At 45.2% G+C, this 24,447-nt stretch overlaps 1 protein-coding gene across 2 annotated transcripts in view; it reads right to left on the reverse strand.

The window, feature by feature from the left end:
• Nucleotides 1–24,447, reverse strand: part of LOC126335219 (protein rhomboid) — a 278,300-nt gene that overhangs the window by 79,516 nt on the left and 174,337 nt on the right. For both annotated transcript variants that reach the window (XM_049998248.1, XM_049998249.1), the window contains exon 2: nt 12,490–12,602. In XM_049998248.1, coding sequence (XP_049854205.1) covers nt 12,490–12,602 — 113 coding nt within the window. The remainder of the gene's footprint in view (nt 1–12,489; nt 12,603–24,447) is intronic.

Consider the following 24,447-nt stretch of genomic DNA (forward strand, 5'->3'; position numbering starts at 1 on the left):
CGGACGAAGCCGTCAGGGCTAGCAAAAGCCTATGCCTATGGAGGACATTCACCTGAGCTTCCATGGGAAGGCACCATGACTGGTTTCCAACTGACTAACCTGCTTTTCTAAACGCCTCAGTAAAGGTTTCAACACAGTATCTTAAACCACTACGTCACTTAACATTGGAATACACTGACATGAAAAAAGTTACGGGATAGCAATGTGCATATATACAGGTGACTGTAGTATCACGTACACAAGGCACGAAAGTGCAGTGCACTGGTGGAGCTTTGATTTGTACTCAGGTGATTCATGCGAAAAGTATTCCGACGTGGTTCTAGCCGCACGACGGGAATGTGCCGAGGATACCGAATTTCAGGCATTACCTCCCACTACGGATAACACAGTGGCTGATGGCTTCCACTTAACGACCGAGAGCAACGGCGTTTGAGCAAAGTTGTGAGTGCTAACGAACAGCACAAACAACACTGCGTGAATAATCGCAGAAATCAATGTGGGTCGTATCCGTTAACACAGTGCGGCGAAAAGTGGCGTTAATGGGTTATGGCAGAAAACAACCGGCTGATTGCTAACAGCACGACATCGCCTGCAGTGCGCCTACACCCTAGACGCCTGGAAAACTGTGGCCTGGTGAAATGAGTACAGTTTTCAGTTCATGAGAGCTCACTGTAGGATTCGAGTGTGGTGTGGACACCACGAACCCATGGACTCAAGTTGACAACAAGCCACTCTGCAAGCTGGTGGTGGCTGCATAACGATGTGGACTGGCTTTATATGGAATGGTCCAAATGATCCAATCGTGGACTGGGACATGGGGAGGTGGCGCCATGGTTAGCACAAGCGACTCGCATTCGGGAGGATGACGGTTCAAACCCGCGTCCGGTCATCCTGATTCAAGTTTTGCGTGCTTTCCCTCAATCGCTGCAGGCAAATGTCGGGACGGTTCCTTTGAAAACGCACGGCCGACTTCCTTCCTCATCCTTCCCTCAGCCGATGGGACCAATGACCTCGTTGATTGGTTTCCTCCCCCAAATCGACCAACCAAATTTTCATGTCCCTCGACTCTAGTAACTGCCATCTGGACTGGAAATAGATATGTTCGGCTACTTGGAGAATATCTGCTCCCTTCATGGACTGCATGTTCCCAAACAACGATGGAATTTTTCAGGATGCCAATGCGCCATGTCACCAAGCCACAATTGAAGTACATTCTGGACAGCTGAGAGCTGAAATTTGGCCACCCTTAGAACATTTATGGGACATTATCGATAGGTCAATTCGAGCACCGGCCACAGTTTCGCGATTATGGACGGTTACAGAGGCCGCGTGGGTCAATATTTCTGCAGGGGACTTTCAACGACTTGTTGAGTCCATGCTGGTGCTTGCCGGCCAAAGGATGATCCGAAACGATGTCAGGAGGTACCCCGTGTCTTTTGTCACCTCAGTATGAACTATTAGTATTGAGGCGGAACTAAGGGCCTCATGGAAAAAGGGTGACCCGGCTGAGTAACGAAATTAGTCTCTTAGTCTGATCACGAGGTGTGGCCATTAAATGCACGTGTTGATAACGTAGGCTGACGTGAGGATCAATGAACTATACTTGACGGGATGTATCTGGAACATCTTAGGTGATTAATAAGTTAGTAGACAGGAATACAATTAAATACTTAGCTTTAATTCAGCATCAGCGGTGAACGTCGATCTTGACTTCGTACAATAATATTTATAAGTGCAGTTATAGACCGAACTGCAAATACCTATTTACAATTCTGATTGCTTCACACAGATAGATCTATTGTCAACGCATAAACCGTATGTGGAGGCTGGCTAGGTCGTAGCTAGCGACTTAGCTGAAGGCAATGCTAACTAGTGTCTCTGCAAATGAGATCTCTGAAGCTATAACAAGAGAACTATTCCTATTAAAGTCGGCTGTAGAACTGGCCAGTGCGCTAGCTTGTCTCGTAAGACCAGCCGTGTGGCTGGCGCTCGTTCTGCTAGCGTCCACAGTGACAACTCGCGGGTCCGATGTGTACTGACAGACGGCGGCCGATTTGAAACCTACAACCTAGCAAGTGTGGTGCCTTGCGGTGACAACACAAGTATAATGGGGAGCAGGTTGAAAGCCGTGAAGCGGTGGATATACTGGTTCCCTTCAGATCACCGAAGATAAACAATGTCGGGGTAGTTGGCACTTTGATGGGTGACTATACGGGCTATTGCGCTACCGAGGTCCACTCAGCCTTGTGATAGTTGGGAAGTTACTTGATCGAGTAGTAGGTCACCAAAACTGACAACGGTTGAAAGAGCGGTTTGGTGACACCCGCCCAAGCCCCTCCATATGGGACTCCGGTGACGTCGGTCAGCTGGGGTTGATTGCTGTCAGCCAGCGACACAAATATCAGCACACCACAAATGCAGTGCGTTCTTGTGAGAATAGAGGAGGGAGCGAAATGGGGAAGAAAGGCAGTGTGTGTGTGTGTGTGTGTGTGTGTGTGTGTGTGTGTGTGTGTGTGTGTGTGTGTGTGAACGCGTGCGTCGGACACGGAAGAAAGGTAGGATTCGAGCCATTTTATCCAATGCTGCCGCGCCTTGTGGCTACTGCGGAAAATTCGGCCCGCACAGTAGAGCAAGACAGATTGGCAAGTGAACAGTCCTAAGGAGTGGTGCGTGTGTTACGAGCGTCCTAGTGGCACTGTGTGTGTGCGTGTGCTCTGGTGCGGCTAGTGGCGGATGGTCGCCTACAGAACCACTCGTGGCGACACACGCACACACACACGCACACGCACACACACACGCACACGCACACGCACACGCGCGGACAGATGCTATGCGCGATACGCAGCGCGCCGTAAATCAGACACAAAGGGACCCGCCCGCTTCCAAAAGCGGCCGCCTGGGGCCCACGGACCGCCCTGCCATTTCGGGTAGCCGCTGCTCGTTTCGGCTCCTTTCCTCTGCTCGGGAAAATAAACAATTTCTGACAAACGTACACACTGGCCACCAGCAGTGTGCGCATTTCTAGGCTGAAAACCATCGGTCGAGCGACTGTGATGCCGTTAACCAAGAGGGCGCAACAAAGGAGCAAAAAATTATGTTCCTTTTGTCCTCACGAAACTGACTCATACAGAAAAAATATGGCGTCTCGTTTCCCACACAACACCGTATCCTTATCCCTATAGCGTTCCCATATGGATGCAGATATTAAATAATGTAAAATGTTAAACTCGTCACAGTGAAGAGCATCACGTGTAACATATATTATTTTTAGTATGTGTTACGATGACAATAACTGTAAAAGAATTTCAGTCATCTAGGCGAAGAATTAACCATGTGTCACATCGTATGTGTACAATACATCGTGTAATAAACTCAGAGGTGGTCTTCGTGAAATGATCAACAAAATCGGAAATTACAAGAACTTTGCATGTAGCCGAAAGTACACACGCTTCTTACTTACACTGTTGTCTAAACGTCTGTACTGTGAGGAAATATTAATGTATTGAGCATTAGTTTTGTGGTTATTTATGTAATAATGGCACATTTCAAGTCAAATATTTACGTATTCTCAGACGTTACTTAACACTGCAGCTTCTACAAATAACAACGCTGGTGTGCGCAACACTACGCCACCATTATGCGACAGATTCTAATTATTTTAAATTGTGAAACAAGCGCGCAGTTTCATGTGAAACAAAATTACATATTCTGATTTTTAGTATATTATTCAACGAGAGTAACAAATTTAAAATCAGTTCTCAGTTTCTTATTGAGCATTTTGGTAAGAGACTGTGGCCTGTACTTACTTACAATAAATCCTATTAATCTAATTGGTAATATGGGTTAAATTATACCTAATGTTCCAAATGATTCGATTTTCCCCCTTTCTTGACATACAATATTTGAAATAATACCAAATCCTGGTAAAATCAAAATATAATACTAGGTAGAAATATTTTCACTAATAATTTTGACCATCATCTTTTTCGAGGCCCACTAGTTGTTGTGGTCTTCAGTCCTGAGACTGGTTTTATGCAGCTCTCCGTGCTACTCTACCCCGTGCAAGCTGCTTCATCTCCGATTAACTGCTACAACCTACATCCTTCTGAAGCTGCTTAGTGTATTCATCTCTGTCTCCCTCTACGATTCTTACCCTCCACGCTTCCCTCCAACACTAAATTGGTGAGCCCTTGATGCCTCAACACATGTCCTACCAACCATCGCTTCTTCTAGCCAAGTTGTGCCACAAATTTCTCTTCTCCCCAATTCTATTCAATACTTCCTCATTAGTTATGTGATCTACCCATCTAATCTTCAGCATTCTTCTGTAGCACCACACTTCGAAAGCTTCTATTCTCTTCTTGACCAAACTATTTATCGTCCATGTTTCACTTCCATATATGGTTACACTCCATACAAACACTGTCAGGAAAGACTTCCTGACAAATGTATACCGGATATTAAATTTCTGCCGGCCGCGGTGGCCGAGCGGTTCTAGGCGCTTCAGTCCGGAACCGCACGACTGCTACGGTCGCAGGTTCGAATCCTGCCTTGGGCAATGATGTGTGTGATGTCCTTAGGTTAGTTCGGTTTAAGTAGTTCTAAGTTCTAGGGGACTGATGACCTCAGATGTTAAGTCCCATTGTGCTCAGAGCCATTTTTGTTGAATTCTCTTCATCAGAAACGCTTTCCCTGCCATCGCCATTTATATCCTCCCTGCTTCGATCATCATCGGTTATTTTGCCGCCCAAATACCAAAAACTCATCTATTTTAAGTGTCTAATTTCCTAATTCACTCAGCATCATCCGATTTAATTCCACTACATTCCATTATCCTCGTTTTGCTTTTATTTATGTTCACCTTATATCCTCCCCTCAAGACACTGTCAATGCCGTTCAACTGCTCTTCCAGGTCCTTTGCTGTGTCTGACAGAATTACAATGCCATCGGCATACCTCAAAGTTTTTATTTCTTCTCCATGGATTTTAAGTCCCACTCCGAATTTTTGTTTTGTTTCCTTCACTACTGCTTGCTCAGTATACAGATTGAACAACACTGGCGACAGGTTACAACCCTGTCTCACTCCGTTCTCAACGACTGCATCCCTGTCATGCCCCTCGACTCTTAAAACTGACTTCTGGCTTCTGTACTAATTGTAAATAGTCTCTCGCTCCCATTATTTGATCCCTGCCACCTTCAGAATTTGAGAGTATTCCAGTCAACATTGTCAAAAGCTTTCTCTAAGTCTACAGATTCTGGAAGTGTAGGTTTGCCTTTCCTTAATCTTCTAAGATAAGTCGTAAGGTCAGTATTGCCTCACGTGTTCCAACATTTCTACGGAATCCAAACTGAATTTGCTCGAGGTCAGCTTCTACCAGTTTTTCCAATTGTCTGTAAGGAATTCGTGCTAGTATTTTGCAGCCGTGACTTATTAAACTGATAGTTCAGTAATTTTCACACCTGTCAACGCCTGCTTTCGAGGCCCTAAAGCATTAAAAATAAGACAGCAAAAACTCAGATTCAGTGATTAACATATCAATTAACAAAGGAATAATTAAATAATTTTCAATTTTTTGCTACTGTTCATACTTCTCTCTCACACCTACGTGCTTATATGTAACGCTTAAAGATTAACAGTAGGGGGACAGTATACGGTACATCACGTACTGCATTCTCCGGGCTGAAGTTGTCGACAGCTCCGCACGAACAGTAGGAGAAGGTTTAAATTCATTTTTTATTTTACAAGGTGCGCCCGGGAAGTTCGGCGAATGATATCAGAAAACGAAGGAAGTTATGTCTATAAACAATCTTACTGGCCTTCGGAATAACCACCAGGTTAGAAACTGCCAGCCAACGTTTCACTTGGAATCGCTCCAAGCACCGAGATAACGGATTTTTGGATGCTCAGAACATCTATGAAGCAAAGGTCTTCCAGGGCCAGTTTAAGGCGGGGAAACAAAAAGAAGTCTGCCAGCATCGAATCTGGAGAATAAGGAGAGTTGAGAATGAAATCTGAGCACGTGCATTGCAGTGTGCGGACATTAGAGATCGGTAATGAGCTCCGTATAATCGCTTTCAATTTATTTTAATATTACGTATGTACGCAGAGAATGTCTAACGATCACCCTGACATATACACACACTCTAGGCGTTAAGGAGTCTATAACGACTGTATCAGAAAACCTGCGGATGATGTGAAATCTCTGAAGAGTGATCAGTTATTAAAATAAATTACAAAAGTGTGTGATAAGCTACAAAACTTGGTGTTATCCCATAAATTGAGGTTGTCATGACGAAATGAATACAGAAATACAGCGCTTATTTATGGCTGGAATTTAACAATCTGTTGATCCCTGTAATCTTTCGTTCACTCATTGCCTACTAAATCACTTCGGTAATGTCAGAAAGAACAGACACCACACACATAATTAAGGAGAGGACGACAAATACGTCATTTCAGTGCGGTTGCACGTCACGCTTGAACTCTTAAGAGAAACGAGAAACGGCGAAATAGCACGAGTAATGAGGGTAATTGGCATGGGGCACTCATCTGTAGTGTGCGCGTAAGTTGAGGAATTGACGGGAGGAGTGCTAGCAAAGTCCGTGCAATTTCGAAGATCACTGTGCCCGGATGGCATCTGTCTAGTAAGCAGGAGACCTGGCGTTCGAATCCCGGTCCGGCCCAAGTTTTCAACTTTTCCCACTGATTTAGTCAATGTCCAATGGCAGCTAATGTCGTTATTTCATTTATGTTTTATATCTTTAAATTCCTTAGACACAGTTATGTATTGTCGTTTTACAGGGAATGTGCTGTTCCCGAAATTTTGCTACTGCATAATAAGACATTGAGAATTATCATCGTTTTCTCCGACAGAAAACTAAACTGTCCGCTCATTCTTAAAGGCTTGTGACGCTAGATCGCTGACCTGCCTCTATTTGAGTGTGTCCAATTGCAATAGCCACCGGACCTTTGAATTTCCTTCATACAATGAGCAAACTGCTAGGATAAACGGCGCTGGTACTACGATTCAGCCGAACTGAAGAAATTCGTGCCGTGCAGTTGCCGCCATCAAACGCCAGAAGAAACAGTTTCGCATCGCACCGCCAGCGTAACCGAGGAGTTCCGAAAAGGACCGAGTGAAGCCGACACGGACCTAACGGAGCCGAGCCGTACCGTGTATTAAAGACAGAAAAGCACGCGTGAAGTTTTGCTTGCCGTGACCGACTATGGGCTGTACTATACGATCGCTTGGAAACGGCTACGTAGGTGAAACAGAGCGGTACTGGATGTGCAAAGTGCAGGGGGTATTTTAATCCAGACATTGACAGCCAATGCGGCAGAATAATAAGGCGGTGGCCACGGAGCCTGCGAGTGCCGTCCTAGTACAACAGCTGATGCTGCGCGGCCGGTCGCTAGGCGGGAGGTGGGATGTGTGGGCCAGCGGGCCACCTGTTGCCGGTGTGCGGGCGGCGCCCGGCACGCGCATGCGCGCTGGGAGCGGCGACCTTGCGCCCAACAGCTGATCACTTTCACTGCTGGCAGGGGCTCCGGCCGGGCATCCAAGCCGGCGCGGCCCAAGATAGATCCGGCCGGCCGGCGACCACTCCACCGGCAGCTCCGCTTCAACCGCGCCGCCTCCCGCAATACGTCTGCGCTAACGCGTAATGCCACCCTGGGAGCGACAGCGTATTTACTGTACAATGCCTCACTGTATGTCGCCCAGTGGCCAAGTGTCATATTGTGTGTCCAGGCGGTATGCCTGGAGTTCCATCGCCGTTAGTACTAGTATTGTGACCGGAACGTCCGTACGTCACCTTTAAGCGCTGAGAGCCGACGACAATAACTTTCTATCACATTAACTTTGAAGAATTGACTCTGGCTATATATACATTCTGTGGTAGGCGCATCCACATTGGTTTTAGTTAATTGAGGAAGTCTTCCGATAAATGGAAATCCCAAGGAACGAATACTAAAGTCTGGCAACAAAATTGAAAGTGCCATGAGAAAATATATAGCAGCAAAAGGGATACTGACAATTGAAGCGCTGCGGTGGACGTATACCAGGCGTCGTGTACTACCTATGAGCACAGAACAGGGAGTTCGCTCATAGGAGGCGGGGGGGGGGGGGGAGGAGGAGTGAGAGAGAGAGAGAGAGAGAGAGAGAGAGAGAGAGAGAGAGAGAGAGAGAGAAGAGCAAGAGGCATAAAAAAAGAGGAGCAAGAGGCATAAAAAAAAGAGGAGCAAGAGGCATAAAAAAAAGAGGAGCAAGAGGCATAAAAAAAAAGAGGAGCAAGAGGCATAAAAAAAAAGAGGAGCAAGAGGCATATAAAAAAGAGGAGCAAGAGGCATATAAAAAAGAGGAGCAAGAGGCATATAAAAAAGAGGAGCAAGAGGCATATAAAAAAGAGGAGCAAGAGGCATATAAAAAAGAGGAGCAAGAGGCATATAAAAAAGAGGAGCAAGAGGCATATAAAAAAGAGGAGCAAGAGGCATATAAAAAAGAGGAGCAAGAGGCATATAAAAAAGAGGAGCAAGAGGCATATAAAAAAGAGGAGCAAGAGGCATAAGAGCAAGATGAGGATGAAGGAAACAAAAGAAAAGCCGCATTGTCATGCAATAATTACTGAGAAATAAACTAGGTTTAATTAACAAAATTATGATTAAATATTTCTTAAAATTTCCATTTGATATTAAATATGGATTTTTAGTAGTTTGTGCCATCAGCTGACGTCACACGCCCACAACGATTTAAGTATACCGCTGAGTATGGCCGTGAGGCGGCGGTGGTGGTAGAGCTCGTCTATGGAAGAGCTCGTCTATGGAAGAGTGATCGGAAATCCAGGGCTTTACTTCGCGCGACGTACTGCCTGCATATTTTATATTGCATAAACGGCGGAATAATCGAGGACTATCTTGGTTAATCGAAAGACATTGGTAGGCATTGTTGCAGATTACCATATAGTGCGCTTACCTGTAGCGTGGCTTTAGCTCACCAACTCATGAGCAGTGGTTGTGTTTCTCATACCACTGTAGTGGTTATGCAGATATTGTCTGCACAATTATTCCATGCTGAAATGCTGAGTCGATGTATCATGTTAATGCTTCTGACTGGCAACTGTAGCAAGGTGTACACTTGTGGGCCATTCCACGAAAAGTCAAGGTTTTCTTACATCTGCCTAACACTTTCAGTTCCTTTGTTTAGTGGCAATTCTAGATAGCTCTTATCAAACTTCAGCTGTACTGTACATGGTTTATATTCAGATATATATTTTTATTTGTTTAAGAGTTATGTCCGTTATCATGGAATAACCAATGTGTATGCAGTTATATTTTACCAGATGTTTTCAAACTGTGGGTGGGCGAGCATTACTTGAGTAACCGAATAATGTTTGCGTTTTTCTGGGGCTTACTGCACTAACAGATGTCATGGTGTAATTAACTTGGCATGAGCCGGGTGGGTACACTTTGTTGCGATGTTGGTTTGTCACTACCCGACAACAATCACACAATCATTTGAAGATGTATTTTCGTAAATTTTCAGAACGGATGAACAGGACCTGTGAATCGTGGCATTTTAGATCGTGTTTTTCCCGGTCGTTGGAGAGTGGCAACATGTGCTACCTGCAAGTTTCAGACGATGGGTGGGCACTGGAGGAAATCCGGGAGGTTTCCCACCAGGAACACTCAAGAGGAGAGGTTGTGGAAGTGAATCACTTTCGTTATCTCTTAAGCTAGAAGTACTTCCAAAGCGCATTTCAAAGCAGTGTGAGCAACGTCAGCTCCCAAGTGAGTTCAACAAAAGCCCATAGGAACAGCAGCTCTACGTTGTCCTGAAAGTAGAAGCAGAGAACGGAGTCACCGGTAGTTTCTGTAAACAGCGCGGGAAGTGAGCTGCACTTAACGCCCAGACATCGTTCTACCAATCGTAAGGCGACAAAGAATAAAGAAGGAGAAAGTTCTCCTCGCTTTCCCTGCATACAGGAAGAGAGGCGGACTTATTCAGTTGTCACTGTGCCAAACCCTACGATTCCCTCCTCCCCTGCGGTAATTTTGGTGAGTTGATATTCGGTGCCCTCCTTCATCTTGGCACGCCTTTAGTTATTTTTGTGTATTGTGTTTAGTGCTTTGGTTATTTTACCACTGCCTAGCTTACAATTTGCGGGTATGTTTTGCAACTTGTGACTGTTCTCTATCATACCTCTATCAAGAGTCGATGCTATTCTGTGTATCTCCCTTTCGTGAGTTGCCCAGGCTTTGGAAAGTGATTTTCATATCAATTTACAGCCTTCCAGATAGAATCCGAGAGCATTCTGTACACATACAGCGTTATAAACCTGGATATTACCTCAATGGTGATTCAGAAAAATCTTCACATTGTACGCATATTATTATTTACATTTTTTGATGGAAGTAACTGTAAATTAATCCACCTTCAACAATACTGAGAGCAAATAAATTATTTTTATGGAAACCTTTCTCACTCCAGCATCACCTCCCACAACGTTCTGATGAGCGGACCATTTCCATTAAATGTAAATACTGTTCGACGATTCTAAATCAATGAATTACAGTCTCTCACTGTGACTACGTTTCCTATGTAATACAGGTGTCATTACGAGAAACATTTTATCTGCAACGTTAACTAGCTCCTTTTTTAATTAACGAATTGAATTAAATTTTATTTTGTGGATAATGAAATTTCAGCTGCATCAGATCTTAAAAGCGTGAATAAGCATCAACTTAACAGCTGTAAGACTGTGTTGTTCTACATCTCAGCATGGAATCGCTTGTTTGATCATTTGTGAGTTGAGTTCGCGAGTGCGGCAGGCAGCCTGGGCAAACGATTGCGGAAACCCTGTCGAATCTCACGTAGAGCCACAAATGCGACAAGAGCCGTAAACATTTCAAACTGCGTTTTCTGGAATTGTACTACTGGTAATAAAGAGTTTTCTAAATAGACCGGAGTACGGCTTAGCTGTGTTATTGCCAGCAGTATTCAGTCGCCCTGTACAGGTCGAACTGAAGTCGCGGTGAGGGTTTACTGTCAAGTAGCCCCCACTGATACTACAGTTTTATTGATTAGGATGGCATTAGAAATTTAATTAATCTTCGTTAATACGACTCATTTAACAAAATTTAATTTCAAGTTATCGTATCAGTGATTTTCCAAAGCAATGTAAAGTTAACGTTGTCGTGATGCCATGTCTCGCACGAATTTTACTACTAAATTAATTGCCGACAGGGTATGTTCTATTTAAATTGTTATGGATATGTATTGGAGATGCACCTTGAATCAATGAATTTTTAAACGACTTTTGGAGTAGTAGTATTACATGCATCTTTAGCACTCAACTGAATTCCGTGCATGATCCGTGGACAGTAAGTCAAATTTGTTACTGCCTCGAGTTTCCTCATCACTCGTCTCCCTTTTTTTATGTATGAAATTTTGGTGAAATAAAGTATGTCCAAAAACAAAAGTTCACTCACAAGCTGCGACATAGTCACAGAATAAAACTGTGATCGAGGAAGTATAGGGTAATTTCTTTAATATGCGCCAATGTCCACAAAAGTTAGGTCTTTAAGACTACTGGTTTCGTTCAGTAATGACCATCTTCAGATCTATATACTGATACGGACATGTCCGAAAGAGCAGACACAATATCCATGTAAGTATATACTTCTGGCTATACCGGCCGTGACCTTCACCTCCTGTACAGATGCACACACATTACCCGAACTGTTACGGGACTTTGTAAGAATGTCTTGCACGGGTAATGAGTGTGTTGGGCAGAGACACTACGAATGTAGTGTGTGGACAGTAAGCTGCGAATGTGGGTCACGCAGGAGACGTGCGCGAGATAGTCCCTGCAGTCGCACTATCCTCTGTGCCCTCGGTGGCTCAGATGGAAAGAACGTCTGCCATGTAAGCCGGAGACCCTGGGTTCGAGTCCCGGTCGGGGCACACATTTTCACCCGTCCCCGGTGATATTTATCAACGTCCGTCAGCAGGTGAAGGTATTAATATGTAATTCTAATTATCTTCATATCTGTTTTATAATATTTGAAGATGGTCACTGCTGGCTGGAACGCTAGGCTAAGGACTAACTTTTGTGATCACTGACGGAAATGAAAGAAATTGTTCTACAATGTTCACTCACGGCTTTAAAAGAAAAAAAAAAGGGGGGGGGGGGGAGGTTACTACTAGCGAAGCTCAATCCAGCAACTTCACGAATACAAGAACTACGCTAGAACTCTGCTAATGGCTACTTTCTCGCTAGGCCCGAAATGTTTTGTATTAACAACTACAGGAAATAATCTTCTTTCGAGGCTTTTCGGGAACTGCCTCGTACTGCATTAACACACACACACACACACACACACACACACACACACACACACACACACACACACACACACACACACACCTTCAGATCCTGAAACGCAAGAGGACCAACCAAGTTCCCCAGGTATGCTGCAGGCGGGCTTACCTGCGGAAGACGGGCGGCTCATGCACCAGCACGTGGAAGTCGTTCTCGCTGCACACCTCGCGGTCCCGGTGGTGCACCGCGCATTTGAAGCTGCGGGTGCGCTTGCCGGTCATCTGCAACAGGCGGAAACACACTGCGTCACTGGCCGTCCGTCCCTCCGTCTCCAGGGGCGAGGCACCTGTTGCGTCAGGGCGCGCCGGCGCCGGCCTGCAGGAGTTTCGCCAGTCCCTTGCAAGAGACGCGCCGCGCCGCGCCCAGCCAAACCGCTCTGCCCGGCGCAGTTGCACAACGAGTGCCACAGTGGCGCCACGTAGTCTGCCTATTTCACATTTATAGGCAACACATGCGTATAAAGGTAAGCTAATCGTAAGCACTCAATTGTCAGCCTCCGTTGTCGAGATCGATAAAGTACACCTATACGATTTTAACTTAACAACTCTTGGGAACTTATACAGGGTCCTCTAAAATTTCCTTTACACTTTTCTAGGACAGAGGACTCAGTACGTAATGTTTTTATTGCCACCTATGTCCGGAAACGTACTGTTTCCGTGCTACAGCCGCTTGAAAACACGTATGCTAGGCAGGGGAGGGTGGTGGTGGTGGTGGAGGGCGGTGTTGACATCGGACCGGTTCACACAATTTGACGTCTATCCTACCCATCTGAACTCTTCGAGCCTCATCCACCTGTGAGTGTGATAGCGACATGGTTCAGCACATGTTTGCGGAATACACCAACATGATCCTACCGTACGCCGAAGCTCGTGGTAACGGAAGAGCTGCTCGTCGCCTTCATCAAGGTCTGACTCCGTCGCAAAGCCTTTTCGCCACATTTAGGCAACGGTTCGAGAAAAGGGGGGGGGTATCTTCACGTCAGCAGGCGGACTTTAGTGCTCCAAGAGGCACCGCACATCTGCCGCATTCCATCAAGTTGACGATATCATTCGTAGGTACAGTGTGTGCACTGAACTTGGTGGTCACCATATCGAAGCTTTCTTGTAGTGGATCACAATGCTAACCTTCCTTTGGAAAGAACAAAAACGGTTTAATATATAAGAAACTATCAGCCTCGACTGTGATATTGAAACCAACCTTTACCTAGGTTTCAGGCCAAGTACTTGAGCTGTCTTCAGAAGATAAACCTGATTCTATGATTGTCTACGAGAGCATAGTCTAGAAATAAAAATAAAACAGCATGAATAGGAGTAGTCACATTTTATTTCTACACCATGCCCTCGTAGACATATTATAGAATCAGGTTTATCCTCTGAAGAAGGCTCAGTTGGTTGGTCTGAAACCTAGGTAAAGGTTGGTTTCAATATCACAATCGAGGCTGACAGTTTCTTATGTATTAGATTATCACGATTGCTGACTGGGCTGCAATGAGGCTGACAGTTTCTTATGTATTAGATTATCACGATTGCTGACTGGACTGCAATGTTGAAACCACTAAAAAACTAGTTTTAATCTGCCAGGAAGTTTCATATCAGCGCACACTCCGCTGCAGAGTGAAAATCTCATTCTACTAAAAAACAGTTTAACTGTAGACAACAGGGTCTGTGAAAACTGATTTTCCTTTTTGTTTCTGCGGATATTAATGACTGCAACTGTAAGACAAGTGACGTACTGGGCCCTGCCTAGTAAATTACTTGTAAAAGTTGTCGCGTTACGAACAGCGTTTTCGAGCGGTTGTAGCACGGGTTGCAATTCAAAATATTATCTCGGTCTCTTTTACAAGTCTAGAAGTTCGTAAGGGGAATTTAAGAGCACCATGTATAAATATTCTTCCTTTAGTCTTTCTATTCATTACAGTTAGCAGTAAATGTCACTACATTAAAACAGTACAACTATCAGAACGTAAATGATTCAATGTATATGTATGTATTTTTGCTACAGGAGAGTGTGTTTTGAGCTATCGAAACTGAACAAGCAAGTCCAAGTGCGGTGACGAAGAAAATGCTGACGACGTGGCTGGTGTGTTGCTTTTGGTGCCTGAAGACACGGATAGAAACTTAGAGTGTGAATTGCAGGAAGACAGTGACTAAGAGTGAGTAAACTGAACTGCGCGCTCTGATAATATGCGTGGACGAACTAAGAGTTTTTGCGTGTGCAACGGTCGCCAATGGGTGGGTCAGTGGTGAAACTGTGTGTGTGTGTGTGTGTGTGTGTGTGTGTGTGTGTGTGTGTGTGTGTGTGTGTGTGTGTGTGTGTGTGTGCGCGCATGATATCAGGTTTGTCATGAGCGCAGAAACTGTTGACTTAAGTACTGCATCGTAACGCAAGAAGTGCGCCGCGTTTCGGGTGCAAGACGGCCCGCGTTTGTGACAGAGAGAAGTTAAAAAATGATGTCGGTGGGCCGATAACGCGTCTCAAGGCAGCTGGGCACTATTCGTTTCGTCGAGGCTGGTCAGTCACGGCAGCAAGCGGTACACCTGACAACTCACCACCAGCGCCGAGGGTCAAACGGAAGGATAGGGGAACTTTCCAACGCGTGTAATGGAAGAACGCCGAGTACAATTTAAGAATGAGAGTCAAAACATGAAGACAATCACATGTTGAAGAATGCGTCGAAGAGAATATTCCCGAAAGATATTTCAGAGGGCCATGTGCATCCAGAATCAATGTAGACCAAACAAAAGCTGATCCAGCAGGAGACACTTCAGCTACCAGAAGGCGGTGATAGACTTGCGGACACACGGCAACTGCAAATTAAGTAGCAATTTTCAGTATTCATTGGAATAGCACTGAACACAGACTGCCTCAGTCTGTCTCAAAGAACTAAGACCAATTTCAGTGAATAGCAGGAACAAGTTACTGTTGGTACTTGTCTCACGTACAACAGGGCAATGGGTCCTTGACTGATAGTGAATTCTAACTGTTTATTATTTATGATTTAGCCCAAGTCACCAATAGTTAGCAATCCAAGTGGCACTGAAAGCATTCGTCTTTTATGAAGGTACTTCCTAGTGATTACTTGAAAGCTCTGACATTCTGTAACGAGCTTTTGGTCTGATACATCAATAAACCAATCTGTTGATAGGCAATATAACTAACTGACTAAATGTAATAACTTGCTACTTCAGCATCCTTCCAGTTCCATAAAAATTGCCAACCGAATACCCGTCCCAACCAAGGTTGACAAAGAACGTAACTAAACCTATGTTATTGTTAACATCCTGCTTGCGACGAGCAGGTAACACAGGACAAAAAAGAAAAGTAGTATGGAAACTGTGCCAGGACGGGACAGGTTTCAACTTTTCGAGGACTCTGTTTTGATGTTAAAAAAGGCTTGAACTATGTCGTAGACCTATCAATTAATCAATCAATCATTTAACTGAAATTGTTTACCGGGTGCCACAGAACAGGATAACTGGCGGACCTCAAATCCAAAATATTGTCTACACGAGTACATACCGTGAATACCACAGTACTGCGTATTTCAAATTGTGCTGCAACTTCAACCCGACAACATCAAGTGCACAACAACACGAGTGAAGAGTTATCACCTGCAGATTATAACGGATCTGGAGACACTTTCTACGCAGAATCGTCAAACAACAGTATCGGGCGTGATCGTTGCTTCACAATCTCGGAATGCTGCAACGAGGTGAGGCGTAGCCGAAGCAGAGATTTTTGAGAAAGACTATGAAATCGGATTAGGTCCCATCCTGATTTAGATTTTCCGTGATTTCCGTATATGACTTCAGACAAATGCCGGGATGGTTCCTTTGAAAGCGCACGGTCGATTTCCTTCCCCATCCTTTCCCAATCCGGTAGGACCAATGACCTCGCTGTTCGGTGTCCTCCCCCCCCCCCCCCCCCAAATCAACAAACCTAACACGATTCTTAAGGTACCCACGAAGGAAAAAGATGACCTGGGAGGTGAAAGGGGGGAGGAGCGGGGGGGAGGGCAGCTGGAGGCGCAAGGGAACAGAGCCGACCCACCTTCACCACAACGCCCAATCCAGCGGTGCGGAGGTTCCTCGGTTAAGTTGTGACATGCATCTACGCTCCAAGGAGGGAGTCCCCGTCTTGATAGGTGAGACTCTCGTGATCAGCAGTCAGTTGTGGAAACAAACACTACTGCAAAATATCAAGTTGAGAGGTATCCGTCACAGTCTTCACACGGAAGAAAAATGGCCCACACAGCTTCGTCTGAGACAGGGCACAGAAAACGTTAACCCTCGGTGAATCTCTTACAGGCACCACGATTTCAGCAGTATATTCAGTGGCCGACGTTCTCACGTTTTAGCGGTTAATCTTTCCCGATAAGAGGGCAAATGTTCATTCTCAAGTGCTTCTTACATTTTCGTATTATAATTGTATGAGAGTCTGCGAATGGTACTTTTTGAAATATAACCGCCTTCAAACACTCCTCCACACAGTTTGCTATGGTATTTCAAGTTCGTGGCTTGTGCGAAACGTTGGCTATGTTTGGACTGCGTACGAAGCTTTCCCTCGCCCTCTCCACGGCTGCATCTAACACTGGTACTTTCCTGTGTTCCGTTTACATGGCGTTTCTTTTCCATAATTCCTTCTGAATGCACGGTGCACTGTTATAAACTTCTCGCGAATTCCAATACACAAAAAGCTCTTCTTCCTTTGTTGCCATTTTGTCGAGGTACTGCACTCGCAACGCCATCGGGTGGTCACAACACGAACTCTGAATTTACGGCGCTACTCACGAACACTCGTAATTGTACATATACTACTTTGGAAAATACAGAACCCTGAAAACAAATGAACCGTTTATAGTACCCCAATTTATATTTATAACACACTGTAATTACCTACAAATTTCGTACAGGGCGAATAATCGGAAGTATGGGAAAAATATCACAACAGCGGACATTAACTTTTCAGTACGCGTATTCACGCCCATTCACAGTAAGCATGAAACATGGTCAGCGCTGCATACGAAGGTTTGCTCAGATTTAGAATGTACTCTGGTATCAGCTGCTGCCGCCGCGGAAGGGGAGTCGGAAACACCTGCTGAAACCTCAGCTGCCTCGGGCTCCGATGTCAGCCGCGAGGTCGACGTTCCCCTTTGTAAACGGCGGGCGTCCGGCCTTTTCGAAAATAGTCGGCAGGGTATTTGTCCCGCGCCGCGTCAACACTGGGTCAATAATACTCGGGACAGTTATTTCGAGGCGGTACGGGGCGCCTAGTCGGCCGGAGAAAGGTTTCACGGCCTTCTGAAGGATGCCGCGGAATTCCGCAGTATTTTATAACTAACTAGCTGACTGTCGGTTGTTAAATCTGCCTATAGCTTTCTAATGAAGTAGTTTGCTTAAAATGTATTCAAACGCAGAGGTGCAGTGTACGAATCATGTACAAAATTGTAAAAATCCACTGTAATGTTTAGCAAAACACAGTACTCTATTATGAAAACGGTTTCAGTTTCCGTAAGACAGGAAATGATAAATAAACTATCCGACAAAATTGCACCTGAACAAAGCAAGGTGTACGTGAGAGAAAAATGGTTACCTAAAACACAATCCATAGTATGTGACATTGCACTTGTGCACAGGAGGGTTTCACACTTGAAGCCACGGGCCGGCACAGTTTCTTATACAGATTCCTAGAGTAGGCGAATTGCAGAACGACAAAACAAAAAGAATGGTATGGCGACGTATAAGGAGACACATGGAATGGAGGAAGACCGTGTGGACGGTAGGATGGAAGCAACGCTCAGAGAGAGAGAGAGAGAGAGAGAGAGAGAGAGAGAGAGAGAGAGAGAGAGAGAGAAGTCGTTGTGTACGTCATAGATACTAAGAGTTACGTGTCAGGACTATTTTAAAATAACCAGAGGGGGAGGGATCAGTGGGGGTGGATGCATGGATGGGTGAAGGGAGGAGAGGAGGGTGAATGCAAGGATGGTTGGGGAGGGAGAAATGGATACATCGACGGTCGGACGAAGAGAAAGAAGGGTGGATGCACAGGCGTTTAGCAGTAGAGAAAAAGGGGTGGATGCATGGATGATTAGAAGGAGGCAACGAAGGGTGGATGCACAGACGGTTGGAGAGAGAGGGAGGGAAGGAGCAATGTAGTTTAGGAAGGGGTATTGGAAGAAGGAAAATGAAGGTGAAAGGGAAGAAAGTGAGAGCAGCAGGTATTGAGTCTCTCGAGTTTGCAACTGTTTGCTCTTAGCACGTCACATGGAGAAATGGAACAGTCGTACGGCACTGGATTTGAAATCTGGAGGAGGTTCATTTGAAGAACACCAACACTTCCTTCCCTCAACTCTGTTGATGACTGCCCTTTCGATTTTCATGCTATTACAATTTAGCGTCCACTCGATAGAGAGATCATTACAGACGGAGCAGGGCCTCGCTTTAGACAGAGCTCGGAGGAGGAAACTGTGGCGTTCATCTCACTGGAACCAACCCGCGGAAGCTAAAGATCACTGGCCGTTCTAAGTTTCTCTTGAAATCGAGCCCACTGCTCTACGCACTGTTAAATCCGCCTGGTGACATGCTAAGAGCTGGCCTCCGGGACTCCAAGAGCATTAATGTCTGCCAAGTATCTGACTGCAGCTAGAAACTTGCGATTATGCCATCCACGGCTCAACTGGCTGCGGTAGACGGTAGAAGCGGACAGAGCAGGTGTCGCCGCCGCCATGGGATGTGGCGCCGTATTTATAGCGACGCCCCACCTGTTGCGTTCTCCGACACAAAAAAAGCCATCTTCCGGCTGTCCCGACACACACGCGCCGAGTCCCGTCTGGTCGGTGAGACGCATCGGGCGTGCGGCTAAACAGTTTCTCCCCTCCCCCACAGGTCCTTGTCACATTAGGACACCAGAAAGAGAGACGCTAACGTTCGAAGCCACTTTGCGCTCCACAGTAGGGGGAGGGGGGCGCTCTCCCGTCATTAAAATGTAAGTAGATTTGACTAAAAATTAGTCTCTCAGCTTCAAAACTTACGATGGGGTTCAAAATTAACATACCATGTACTTCAACACTTCCTGGAGTTTTGTTTGAAAGTACAGTACTCTACACTAAACAATCATTCATGAGTCTCATTGTTAGTACAGCATTGTAGTATAGTACCTAAGATTATCAGACTGATACTTCTGTATCTGCTGAAAGACTGATTAGTTCTGACTGAACTACCTTTGTGAAGTATACCGTTTTACAGCCAGATCAGTGAATTTTCCAATGATTATCGAATTTTACGTAATTCATTACATTTTATGCATTTATACATTATAGAATGCAGCAGTCAGTCATCCTTTTTTTTAATTTTATTTCGCAAATCCAGATTTCGGCTAGTAGCTAGCCTTTCTCAACGCACTATTTTTTTAAAAATTCTCAATGCATGTAAGTACCTGATGTTCGGGCGTCAGTCACAGTTAACTGACTACTACTGATTCAAAGAATTGTGACTGACGCCCGAACAGGGACTTACACGCATTGAGAATAAAAATTAGTCACGTCCAGTTACGTTCCAGCTGATGCGTATCAATATATTTTGTGGATGTGCGTAGGTCTTTGTACGGGGAGTTGCTGCTTTGTTTGGACTCAGAGATTCATTTCTTTACCCTGCGTTAGTATGAAGACACCATTTCTTTTCACCTGTGACGATACAGGCTCGGAATGGTCGTCATTGTTCACGAGGCAATTGATGAGAATCAAGCAGAGATGCACCCGCTGATTTGTGAGATTTTGACTTAGAGCATGCGGCAACCATACATCCGATTTTTGAACTTACCACATTACATGCAAATGTCACACCATAGTGGAATGATTATGATTTATCACATTAGTCCGTTCTGGCGTACACTGAGGTGGATCATTGTAGATTAATACGTTTAAACGATGTTCATCAAACCCCGAACGTCTTCGTGAACGTGGCGGGTAACTAAGATGAAAGCAATCTTCCTTAAAACGAGAAAAAAAAAATATGTCCGAAATGTTCAGATTTCTCCACCAGGCATTCCACAGGTCTACACACTATCTCAAAATGCCAGAAATGTAGCGTCTGTCATACGGAACATCTGAGTTCATGAAAATGGCACAATGAAGTTTCATAATGAAACCAGTGCGTCGAATCGGTGAGTATAGTAATTTGGCACCAAAGTATCTGCTCATGCCTCAGTGGCGCGGTCCCCTGTGCGTTGCCCCTGGCAGCGCGGCAGCCCGGCGCGCGCTGTGCGCCGGCCGGTCGGCGGCTTCGGCGGAGCAGCGCACAGCGGCAGTAATTACAGGGCGGTCTTATCCGGCCGCTTAGAATCAATCCCGGCCACGGCTACGTCTTTATTGCTGGGCCTCGCCGCGGGCAAAAAGCCGCAGCCGCCGGCGCAGATGTCTAGCAGGTGTGCGCGGCGGGCCGTGTGAAGCGACTAGCGGACGTCATTCTGCACTCCTGGCTGCCCGTTTAACTCGCGTTATCCGCGGCCACTTTACACCCAACCGTCACAGCAAAACTCAGATATCAGAAGCGTCATGAACTGGTCACCACAGTCGGTCCCACAGCCTCTCGGCTGGTACTGACGAAATGAGCTCCGTCATCAAAAGCTAACCTTTTGCTACACTGAAATCGATGGTATAAGGTAAAAGCCAAAATTGTGGAAAGTGGTAACTATTTCTACAGCGTGTGCCCTGAAGGAACTGGTAGTTTGGCAATGTAATTTTGAAGTATAAGGACACAGAGTAAGACGAAGTACTTGGGCTTGTTCCTCACTCTGTAGTGGAGAATAAATAATATCCTAAATGAACACCTGATGAATAATGGACTAATCCACTAATGAAAAAACAAGTCTTCGGAATAATATTGAACACTCTGACGAAGTAACATTACGGTTGCTCTATCTGATGATGGTTGAGTACATAATTACTACAGGGAACGGTAGAGTACTAAAAAGATAATGGCGAAGAGGAGCAAAAAAGAGGAAGGAGGAGGAGGAGGAGGAGGAGGAGCAAAAAGAGGAAGGAGGAGGAGGAGGAGCAAAAAGAGGAAGAAGGAGGAGGAGGAGCAAAAAGAGGAAGAAGAGGAGGAGGAGCAAAAAGAAGATGAAGAGGAGGAGGAGCAAAAAGAAGGTGAGAAGAAGAAGAGGAGGAGGAGCAATAAGAAGATGAAGAGGAGGAGGAGCAAAAAGAAGGTGAGAAGGAGGAGGAGCAATAAGAAGAGGAGGAGGAGGAGGAGGAGGAGGAGGAGGAGGAGGAGGAGGAGGAGGAGCAATAAGGAGGAGGAGGAGGAGGAGGAGCAATAAGGAGGAGGAGGAGGAGGAGGAGGAGCAATAAGAAGAGGAGGAGGAGGAGCAATAAGAAGAGGAGGAGGAGGAGCAATAAGAAGAGGAGGAGGAGGAGGAGGAGCAATAAGAAGAGGAGGAGGAGGAGCAATAAGAAGAGGAGGAGGAGGAGCAATAAGAAGAAGAGGAGGAGCACATGAAAGGAGGAGGAGGAGCTGGAGGAGCTGAAGATAAAGAGGCTGAGGAACTAAGGGCAGAGCGAATTATGAGTAAGTGGATGATATCACTTAACAATGAAGAGTAAAACACGGAGGAATGTGATGGCGCAGAGGAAACTGACGAACAATATGATGAGAAGTGTAAAGATCAAAAGGGGATCAGAATACTTCTAATGGAGAATTATTTGAGCGGGAGAAACAATGACATTCGACATTGAATTTTTTTGCTTCTTTACATCTCCTAAGACGACCTCTTGAGGTACAAACCTAGGAAAATAAGTGGGAAACACAATGGTGTGCTCTGCACGGAAGACTACGCCGTCTGCACGTGGCAAAGCACGGGTCTAATGACTGGCTGTAGCGACCTAGCTATTACGAGCGACGCAGGCCTTCTCTGTGCTGCGATGTATTTCCGTGATAGGGCGGAGAAATAAATCATAAATTGGCGGCGCGGTGATCAAGACAGGCGATCTGCTGGGCGAGCGCCACTGCTCCCCACGCACCGGCTCCCATCGCTAACGCGTTAACTGGAACACGCCACGTCGGCTTGTTATTACCCGGCCCGTGGAGGAGGAGATTTTTCTCCCGAAAACAAGTACTCAGTTGCTCCGACTCGGAATTTAATCTGATTGGAAGGTACCGAGCGTATCAGTTCTCCGTTACACGTGTTTAATTACAGGTCGGGGAGATTTAATTTCTGGCTCAGGTGTTGGTTAGGTTGGCACTAAAAACCGCAACAGTACAAGAGGCCGATCGGTGGCGGGCACGCCGACCGAGAGTTTTATCGAATCGCACTTCTAATTCTGTGGCTACAGCACACGCACGTACGTACACTAAACATGCCGCTTTGCTGCCGTTATCTGATGATGCAAACGTCAGACGTGAAACGACGCAAGAAAGGTCTCATAATTACCTGAGATTATTCGAAATGTACAGTAATTACGCGTAATGGCGACAGGGAATTGAAGCTCTCAACCACGCTTTGATTTATGAGCATTCCTCTGCAGACAGCCGTAGAAGATTTATGAATACTGCCGTAAGGCAATCCAACGGAGTGAAATGTCTGCTAATATAAAGGCAACTAAATTTCATCCTCCTTAAAACCGATGTGGTGAGAACACTGTATACTCGAGGTTTTATCACGAACTGGTCGAACATCCGTCTTCTACTCTACACACTAACATGTTTTTGCGGTAATATAGCAGGACTTACAAGCACAGCAATTGTGTAATATGTAAGACAGGGAGCTGTGTTACACTTTGTAGCAGTGTGTTCACTGTTTTGGAACTTTCTGGCAGAATAAATTGAGACGGCATTCGAACCCGCAACGCTGTCTTACAAGGGCAGTGCTCTTACCGACTGTACTACCCAGACACGCCCGCACAGTTTCCCTCCCGCCATTACTTCCCTACTTTCCAAAATTCGCAGCTCCCCTGCTAACCTTGTGGCATTAGGGCTGGCGGAAAAAAGGAGAAATGCATTAGCAAATCATAATTGGTTTCTCCAGACTGTATCTCTCCTTCTGCCGTGATGGGACCTTACCTTTCGCAGGTTATGCGGCAGAACTCTCGTAAAGTCTGGGAAGAAGGAGAGAAGCTGCCGACAGAAGTGAAGCGGTGAGGGCGTGTAGTCAATGATGTGCCTAAACTGGCAGCAGTAGCGGTATTATCAGGAGGAGGAGGAGGAGGAGGAGTAGGGAGGAGATTATTAGGATGTGAGGGAGTGTGAGAACGAGAGGAGATGTTATTTCCTAGTTCAACAAAGTGGGGGAGGCAGGACATGAGAGAGTGGGTGCCGGACGGGACTGAGTACTGTTAACAGAGGGAGCCAACTGGCAGTTGGCAATCAAGAAGCAGGACCGGTCCTCTTCGATTTTCTTCACGATTGTGGCGCTTTAACATCAGTGCACGGATTTCAATTTCCTAAACCAATAGCACTGAATTCTCAATAGCAATACTTGAAAATATATTCTCGGCAGTTTTCCGTACGCTGTTAAGTATGGAGTATTTCACTCCAGATAACTGACTTGCCTACAGCTTAGCGGGTAGCGTTATAATTTAGTGATCGCGATGTCGCTAGTTCGATTCTAGACGGAGATAAATATTCATTTAAATTCAATATTTAGAATCTAACTGAAGTGATAAAAATATCGGCTTGATTCATGTATTTCAATCAAAGTAAACACTTTCTCTTAATTAATAATCACATAAAAAGTGAATAAATCACAGTAAATTAAAATGGGTACAAAAATGGAAAACATCAAATAGAGAGAAAACTATTGTTTGCTTCTGGACAGGAACATGGTAATAAAAATATAAACAATGTTATTAAAATGCTTACCTTGATATTCATACTTGTTTTAGTGCGATAAATAATTAAAAATGAAGCTTATTCAGATTAAAAAGTTATTATGCACGTCAGTATTTTTCATTTAACATTTCAATTTTCTAATACATGTCTAACCAAATAAACGTGAATCCCGCCTTTGAGTAAATTCTACTGTTATCTTACTATGTTTTAAATTTGTGCAGCTGAAATGTTTGAACACTTG

Source organism: Schistocerca gregaria, chromosome 2 (genome assembly GCF_023897955.1).
Source record: "Schistocerca gregaria isolate iqSchGreg1 chromosome 2, iqSchGreg1.2, whole genome shotgun sequence".
Lineage (NCBI taxonomy): Eukaryota > Metazoa > Arthropoda > Insecta > Orthoptera > Acrididae > Schistocerca > Schistocerca gregaria.